The sequence below is a fragment of the Castanea sativa genome, chromosome 4, assembly GCF_040712315.1.
Source record: "Castanea sativa cultivar Marrone di Chiusa Pesio chromosome 4, ASM4071231v1".
Classification (NCBI taxonomy): Eukaryota; Viridiplantae; Streptophyta; class Magnoliopsida; order Fagales; family Fagaceae; genus Castanea; species Castanea sativa.
The window spans coordinates 10543908-10553348 of NC_134016.1; the positions used below are offsets into that span (position 1 = coordinate 10543908).

At 33.0% G+C, this 9441-nt stretch overlaps 1 protein-coding gene across 1 annotated transcript; it reads left to right on the forward strand.

Moving 5' to 3' along the window:
* Window positions 1-266: 266 nt before the first annotated feature.
* Window positions 267-1981, forward strand: LOC142631843 (3-oxo-Delta(4,5)-steroid 5-beta-reductase-like). The gene is made up of 2 exons (XM_075806166.1): window positions 267-1209; window positions 1377-1981. The coding sequence occupies exons 1-2, from the start codon at window positions 534-536 to the stop codon at window positions 1832-1834; spliced, it is 1134 nt and encodes a 377-aa protein (XP_075662281.1). The 5' UTR covers window positions 267-533; the 3' UTR covers window positions 1835-1981.
* Window positions 1982-9441: the final 7460 nt, after the last annotated feature.

Here is a 9441-nt window from a genome sequence, read left to right on the forward strand (position 1 = left end):
TAAAACTGAAGTCTATGAAAGTGCTGTAAGGTTTACCTGACATTCCTCTTCCTTAACAGTGATAGGTCCCACCAATGCCGGTCAATATAGCTAGCTCCATTAGCAACCTCTTTCACTGATTTCAAATCCCCAACCCAATGTGACTTATTACTTTTCTCCGATCATTCACAAGTCACATTCACACAGATTGACTAAGTTTTGCGTACTCACACGGTGTATAAATCCGTCTTTGTACATCATTTACTTGCTAAGCTTATTCCATTTTCTATCACTTTCAGATCAGAGTTGTACGTGGTCATATGGTATATAAATCCATCTTTGTACATCATTCACTTACAAGGCTCATTTCATTTTCTATCATTTTTAGATCAGGTTGTAAAAATCTCTCTGATTACTAAACCCAATTCAGATAGCAACCATATGAAATTTCTCTTTGATTTTTGACGCCGCACAAACACAATATAACAACAACAACGCCTTCCACTACTCATATCTTATCCCCAAACCAATAGATCAAACTCTCTATCTCGCTCATGGAGCAAGAGGTCCCTAACACTAACACACCAGTAGCACTGGTTGTGGGAGTGACAGGCATGGTAGGGTTGAGCTTGGCTGAAGCTTTGAAGAGTCCAACAGCCCTTGGTGGTCCATGGAAAGTCTACGGCTCAGCTCGCCGCCCCAAGCCGACATGGTTCCCTTCCTCCATCCCTGACCATTACATAACTTTTGACGCCTTAAACTTTGATGACACACTCAAACATCTCGCCCCAATAGCCCATGAAATTACCCATGTCTTTTGGGTAGCAATCCAAGTCCGTGAAAATGAAGAATCTAACGTAGCTGCCAACTCTACCATGCTTGAAAATGTTATAAAAGCTCTCAAATCAGCCACACCTTCACGGCTATGTCATATAACATTGCAAACCGGAACCAAACATTACATGGGTCCGATCTTTGATCCAGTTCTTGGAACCCAACTTGTGCATCATGAACCTCCATTTCATGAGGACATGCCTCGACTACCCTACCCTAACTTCTATTATGCCTTAGAAGACGTTTTGGCTTCATACTCACCATCACTCACATATTCTGTGCACCGCTCTTCTATAATAGTTGGTGCATCCTCAAGGAGCTTCTACAATGCATTGCTGACTCTATGCGTGTATGCTACTATCTGTAAATACCAAGGCTTGCCCTTTCGATATCCAGGTATTTAATTATAATTCAAATACTCCCCCTTAATAAATGAATTAACAATTTAAATGCGGTGTACAGTATAAACAGAGATCAAACTCATGACTTTTTTCTTTAATATCATGATAAATATGTGGTATTAGGAGATGATGAGTTTAATTAGTTAACAATAATTCTAACAGGTACAAAATACACGTGGGAGAATTTCTGTGACATGTCAGATGCACGTGTGTTAGCGGAGCAACAGATTTGGGCCGCGGTGACGGATAGAGCTAAGAACCAAGCCTTTAATTGCACCAATGGTGATGTTTACACGTGGAAGAGCTTATGGAAGGTGTGTTGTGAGGTCTTCGATATTGAGTTTGTGCCATTTGATGAGAATGAAAAGTTTGATTGGGTTGGGATGATGAAGAAGAAGGGAAGGGTGTGGGATGAGATCGTTGAAAAGTATGGGCTCTATAAGACCAACATGGAGGAAATTGTTTGTCCAGAGGCATTTGCTGCGGCTATGCATTTTGGTTTTCCACATGTTTGTAGCATGAACAAGAGTCGTGAGTTTGGATTTTTTGGGTATGCCGATACATTAAAGAGTATTGGCATGTGGGTAGGGCGATTAAGAGACATGAAAATAATACCCTAGTTACGAAATCATGATTGCAAAGAATGTAATAAAATAATTTCTTAGGTTAAACTTTCACTTGGTGTAAGATTTTACTATTGTTGTATCATCCAGAGGTGAAATTAAATATATAGTTATCTGTTTTTTATTTTTTGCTGAATAAAATAAAGCTAGCTTCTTCTTTTTTTCATATAGTTACAACAGGATCAGGATATTTTGTTGCTTCCGGTGTCTGTGAAGAACTTTCTTCATTATATATATATATATTTTTTTTGGTAAATGAACTTTCTTCATTATTAGTTCTTCATTATATTAGAAAAGTATGTATACTATATAGAATTTTGCTTATATGAGCTTCTCTTTATACGATATTGGTTTAGTTGAAAATATCTTTCTATACTACTGGGAATTTTTATATTTACTATTTTACACTTGAAAAAAAAATATGCCAAGATGCTCTAAATCAAAACTGGCAATAGTTATACTCTTAATTTTGTCAAATTATAGCCACGTTAAGGTGTTCTCGAAGAAAAAAAGTCTATAGTTATGAGATTTATTATATTAAATTTGTACTTTTGATCATCTGAGCACGTTTTCATACCAAATATATAGAAAGCTATTATATGGAATTAAGGTTACCCAATTATAGTTTCTGAACATTTAATTGCTTGGGGAGATCATAGGTTTTTAATAAATTGAAATTTTAGGATTGTAATCAAAAGGAGATTTGATTTTCTTTTAAATTAGGGTTTTTCGTATATTAAGATATATTCAAACTTTTGGGGTACTACTTGCCCCGCAACTAGACCTCAAGTCGGGCTAATTGGGTTCAGCTTAGACCTAACTGGATTCAAGTGAGATTGAGTTTGGGCATAAACTTACGGATTGTTATTTCTATATAAACCTTACCTAGTCTTTGACAAGTTAGGTTAACCTAGAATCCGCCATGTTGTTTTCACATAAAAAAAAAACTTTAATATTCTGACTAACCACTTTTTTTTTTGTTTTTCTTTCAATACTAATAAAAAAAAATGAAAAAAAAGAATTGAATGGTATATAAATTATTAAGGTCATTGTCAGAAAATTAATACTAGTTCATAAGTATAATATTAATTTTATAAAATTTTATACATGTTATATACGAAACATGAAATAAACTTAAACACTTATAACTTATTGCGCTTTTGGATTAATTTTTTTGTTGAAAGTTGGAAAATTTATATTTGTAATTTAATAAAAATACTAAAGCTTTTAAAAACCTATACCTAAGCAAAGACGTTAAAAAGTCAGAAGGAAAAAAAAATTAAACCAAACTCATGCAATATATACAACTTTAGGAATAATATATAACATATTAGATAATTAAAGTAAAAAGTAATTAATTATGAAGAAAATCAATAATGAAATTACAACAACAACAAAAATTCAATGTTAGATTTGACATTAAAAACATTTATATTTGAAAATTGTTTGTCAAAGTTGATGAATAATGCATCCAACAGAAAAATATTGGAAGGTAAAAATACATAAAAATACTATTAGCATTAATATATAATATACAAAGTTTAATATAACTTAAGCATACAAACATACATTAACAATAAGTTAAAAATTTTATAATAAAGGCTTATGAATGGGTTGGGTAGATCAACTTGATCGGTTTGACTCAGTAAGTCAAATACTGGAAAAAACTCTTTAGTCTAAAATAGAGTGCTATAACTATTGACACGTTTACCTCCAGCCCTGAACATAGTTTTGTCACTTTGCTAAAAGTAATACTAATCAACAGTAGTCAGTGGCCGCTTTAGAAATTTTGTTTACTGAGTCTTAAAAAACTTAAATTAAAATATTTTTTATAAAGAGAGAATTTGAATATATCAAGTTATCTGAAAAAAAATTGAAATTTTACAATTTCTTTCTACAAGTTTTCAAATTTTGAATTATTACATGATAGATTATTTTGAGTATTAATATTTATTTCCAATGTAGGCAGTTATGACCATTTTATTTTGTTAAGTTTGTCTAACATTTTTTTTTTATGCAGTTGTTATTATCTATTAATTTGTCATTGTTTTTATAAAAATATTTTAAACTAAATGAATAAACTTAACTCATTAGCTCTGTATTGATTATTGATGCACATAACCATACTCATTCATATATAAAATAATACACTACGTGTCTACTTAACCAATTAAATGCTTAAACAATCTCTAACTTTACAATTTTTCTTCTTGAATTTTTTTGACTTTATAACAAAAAATTATTATAATATGATAACAATACACACACATGTAATAAACCCTCTCTATTTCCTAATTATTAAATTATGTAAAGTAATATTATATTTATACTGCACACACAAGTATCTACACACATTATTATTCACACAAATAACATTATAACAAAAAGTGATACACATAATTAATATTAGACACACTCACACACATATATAATATAATTTTATAATAAAGACTGACATTTACAGTTTATAAACACTTACTCGTACTCTTAGAATTGGAAATACATGTAGTAAGAGTGTATAAGATTTAAGTTAGGGTGTACAAAAATATTTTTAAGAATAAATTAAAGTATTAAACTAACAAAAAATATTATAAATAAATATATATGTATATATATATATATTGGAGTCAAGGGGGCCCATTTGAACCCCCTGAACAAATGGTAGAGCCGCCCCTGACAGTAGTGTTACATAGGTAGGAGGCCATATCAGAATAGTCTATGTGACATGTTCAAGAAGTTTAGGGATGAAAACCACACAAGGTATGGCTTGATGGTAGAAGTCTTTGTCCCAGCACTCAGAAAGGAGCGGTTTAAGCAATAATTTCAGCAAACCCCGTGTGGTATACATGATATTACCCATGCACTACCGTTACGTAACATAGGGTCAATGAGCCCACAATATAGACCCTCTTTTTTATTTAGAAAAAAAAAAAATTAGAGATGAAACTAAAGTCTATGAAAGTGATATAGGTCTACCTAACATTCATTAGCAACCCCTTCCACTCCTTTCAAATCCCCAAACTAAATCAATGTATTGGCTTGCTTACGGTCTAATTTCATAACTTGCTAACTTGTGTGATTTATTACTTTTCGTCCATCACTCACAAGTCACAATCACATAGGTTGAATAAGTTGTGCATGCTCACTTGGTGTATATATCCGTCTTTGTACGGCATTTACTTACTATCATTTTCAGATCAGATTGTAAAGCCAATTCAGATGACAACCATATGAAATTTCTCTTTGATTTTTCCGGAGCCTTTATTGACTTTTGAATGTACTAGCAGCCATGTGAAATTTGACTCACTAGGCATATCACCGCTGTTCGTAAACTTTATAAGCTGAGCTTCAAGTTTAGATTGACTGTTAAGAAGGAAAATGTTAGTGCTACTGCTGATTTTATTAACCAAAAAAAAAAAATTTATAAATGATGCCATAAGTAATGTAATTAGTGTATCATTTCAAAGATATGATAATTTTTTTTTTTATGGTCATTGGTGACGTACATCAGCTTATAAAGGTTTATGTAACAAAATTAAAAATTCATAGTATCCCTCGTTTTACTCATTAAAAAAAATATCATAGTTTTTAAATCCAAACCATTCAATGAACTGAAAAATTGAAATGTTTAGGATTTTTGAAGTCGATTCGAGGTTTGACCAAGGTCAAATTGTTATGATGTTGTTATTGATTTAATATTAAATTAAAATCCAAATAAATGTATGGAATTTGTAAAAATAGCAAAATTTACTAAAAAAAATTATTTAGAGCAATTTAAATAAATTTCAAATGAATTTCCATAATTTTTATAGAGTGAATAGATAATAATGAAGTATAAACAAGCATAAAAATTTTCTTTAATAATCTTTAAAAATAAAAAGTATTTTAATCTAAAATAAAATCATTTTTAACATGAATTCATAAATTGCACATTCACACGTAATGATGTAAAAAGCATAATTCGTGAACACAAATAAATTTATCAGGTAATAATTAAATACAAATTTATTAATCGTATAAAAGTAAAATAAATATAATACAAATTCAATAAAAGACACAAGGAAACTAGTCAGCCTAGTGGTCAAAGTGCCTAATATTAATTCTAAAGGCTAAGAGATTTAGAACAAGGGTTTTATTAATGTGTCCCTTAGACAACCACATCAGTCTATTTATAATATTCTAAAATAGAAAAATATACCAATTTTACATATTTTGAGCTAAAAAATACTCACATCAATGGGTGTAAAAATGTGTAAATATACACGGTTGTGTAAATGAATAGTAATCATGCATATATACACAGTTACTGTTCATGTGTAAACGATTTTTTTATTCTTTTTTTCTCTCTTCTTTATCAAACTACTTCTCTTCCCCAATATTTACAACAACCTAGTGCACCAAAATAAGAAGAAAGAAGAAGAAAATAACCACCCAACCACCAAACCTACCAGCACCACCACCAAACACCGCAACCTAGCACGGAGAATTAACCCAAAATTAACAAAAAATTAACGGAAAAGCAATTAGAAAATCCAACTCAAAATCAAGACAAACCCATTGGAAAACCGAATTCAAAATCAATCTAAACTCACCAGTAAACCCAACCCAAAAACAATCCAAACCCACCGGAAAACCCAGCCCAAACCATACTCAACGAAAAACTCACATGAAATGCCCAACGAAGTCGGATTTGCTGCCGCCCGATGGTCTTCCATTGTTGCCGCTAGATCTTCCATTTCTGTCATCAGTGGGGGGTGGGAGGCAAAAGGTCAGTGGTGGTGGAGGAAGAAAGGGAGGAGCGAAGGAAAGAGGGAGGGCGAAAGCGAGAGGGAGGCCGAATTGGCAGAGGGCTGAGGCAGCAAGTTGGATCGGTGGCGACGATGGGCTGGGTGAGGCGGCTGTGAGGAAGAGAGTGAGGGAAAGAGAGGAACGGGTGAGAGAGCTAATATGGGTGTTTATGAGAGAGAATGGGTCTTAATAAATAATATAAAAAAAATAATAAATAATATTATTTAATTAGAATAGATTTGTAAAATAGATAAACTGATATGGGTGTTTTAGAAATGTGGTAGTGTAAAATAGAAAAAGTAGGTTTTTAGTGTAAAATAGGCGAAAATTTTTAAACGAACTGATGTGGTTACTCTAAGCATACATTAATAAACCATTTTAGAAAAAATTTTATGGAAAAATGAAAAAGTGATTAACTGTTTTGACAGTTTTTTTAATTCCCCATAAAAAGTTTCTCAAAATGAATGATTATTATATGCCCTAAGGGCATACATTAACCGAGTCCTTAGAACAATGGCTTAATTAATTAGCATTTACTATATTATCAAATGATATATTTAAATTCAAACCTCTCTTTCTAACTATAAAATTATTATTAAAATAAAAAACAAAAACAAAATTGAAGATGTATTAGAAAGCGGAAACAAAACAAGCTGAGGTAATACTGACATGGCTAGTTTACCACATGTTTCTCAAGTAATGCTAGGAATACATAAAATGAATTTTTTTCATTTTGAGATACAAATTTTGTAAAAACTGCTACATGAATTATTGTTATGTTTAGTTAATAGTGACTCCTTGAGGTTGTGACTTGAAACGGTTTAAAAAGTTCGTAGTTTTAATTAAAATATTTTAGAATATAAGAATTAATATGAAACAACCGCCCAAAATTATAATAGAATTATGTTAGCTACCTAAGTCCTTAAATGAAGGGTAGCTACTTAATTAATGCAAAAAGAAGATCATTATTCGGCAAAATCACAATCTTTAAAACTTGATTTTTATTATATAATATATGATTTGGTATCCGTCTTTCTCATTTGAAGTTGCAACTCATTTATCTACTTCTCCAAAATTACTTAAATGTAGAGCCAGCAGAGGTAAAACTAAAAATATTATCTAGTTGGGGGCCATCTCTAATTTTGAAAAATTATTATTTCCATCTCCCCCTCTCATGAAAATTATTATTTCCTCTTATGAATATCATTGGACCGCACATGGGCCCTGCCTCTCCCACCCAAGACTAGACACTTTGCATGGCGAGCATGCCGCAACATACTTCCCACCAAGATGAACCTTCTAAAGCATAAGGTACGTAGTGCAAGGCAGCCTCTGTAATGGATGTAGGTTGGAGGTTGAAACAACAGGTCACACTTTCATCTCTTGTCCAAGAGCACATGAGATGTGGGCATGCTCAAAAATAGTGCTGCCAGGTGGAGTTTTTTCTATGAATTCCTTTTATGATCTAATGTGGAAGATGCTTATGGTAGACAAAGTTTATGTGGACATGGTGGCACAGGTGGTCATTCTAGCATGGGCAATGTGGTATCATAGGAATGAAGTAAGACTGGGAGCCCAGAGAAAGCCAAGTAACGTGTTGGTGGGTTGGGCGGCATCCTATTTGGAGGAATATAATGCTGCTACAACAACATAAATAAACGTGGAGCCCATGATGCAGAGAGTCATGACATGGTCCCCACCACCAAGACCTTTGTTTAAAATAAATGTTGATGGTGCGGTGGATAAATTCACAAGGAAGGCAAGTGTGGGTGTGATTATCAGAGACAAGCTAGGCAGGGTGGAGGCAGCGATGTGCAGGAACTTAGGTGCCCCCTTAGGTGCCATTGAAACTGAATCCAAGGCTATTGAGGCTGGGTTGCTATTCGCACAAGAAATTGGTATTCGGGACATTGTGGTGGAAAGTGACAGCTTGATCATAATTCAAGCTCTAAACGATACCTCTGCTCCACCGTCCATGGTCTCGGTAGTTATTCAAGGCATTATGGATCTTAGCAAGGGCTTCCATAGGGTGGAATTCTCCTATGTCAAAAGACAAGGGAATAGGCCGGCTCACGTGTTAGCAAAACATGCTCTTGGCATTGTTGATTTTATTGCATGGATTGAAAAGACACCTTGCTTTTTGGAGCAAGCTCTTGTCGACGATGTAACGTTTTAAGTATTTTATTAATAGTATTCTCAGTATTCCTATAAATAAATAAAAAACAATTTGAGCCATTCTCAAATTGTTACCATGCCACATACCATACCACATATTTCACATACTCTACCACATATTAGAGTAAAATTCAAGTGAAGCGCATCAAATGGACCCAATGAGAGTTACGAATGTCATTGGACCACACATGAGCCTATATGAACCCATGTAACAAATTGAGCCATTTTTTAATCCTATGCATCACATCATGAATTTATTGGCTCACAAAGAATCAAGCCAACATAGTGATTGGCAATTTCAAACGGCATGGATTGTCGTATAAAACGATTTTGCCACCCAATTACATGCATTCCTGACATTTTGTGTGTGATGGCTGTGTCACAACTAAGCACATAAAGCCAAATAGCCAACTAATGCCCTAATTAATTATTACTTTATTAGGGTACTGATCTACTTGTATTTATATTCCCTCCCTTGTAAGGTATCAAAATAATTTATATTCCCTCTCTTGTAAGGTATCAAAATAACAAAATAAATAGATCCTTTCCTTCCCATCCTTTGCTTCACTAAGACAGCTACCCCTTCCATTATTATATCAAATCCCCAAACCAAAATAAACAACTTTGATCAACTCTCAATC

What these genes read in the sequence shown, in the direction of transcription:
- LOC142631843 (XM_075806166.1), top strand. Translation starts at nt 534, where the DNA reads ATGGAGCAAGAGGTCCCTAACACTAACACACCAGTAGCACTGGTTGTG. An exon ending in CTTGCCCTTTCGATATCCAG is followed by an intron (nt 1,210 to 1,376) that starts GTATTTAATTAT and finishes TAATTCTAACAG; the next exon opens with GTACAAAATACACGTGGGAG.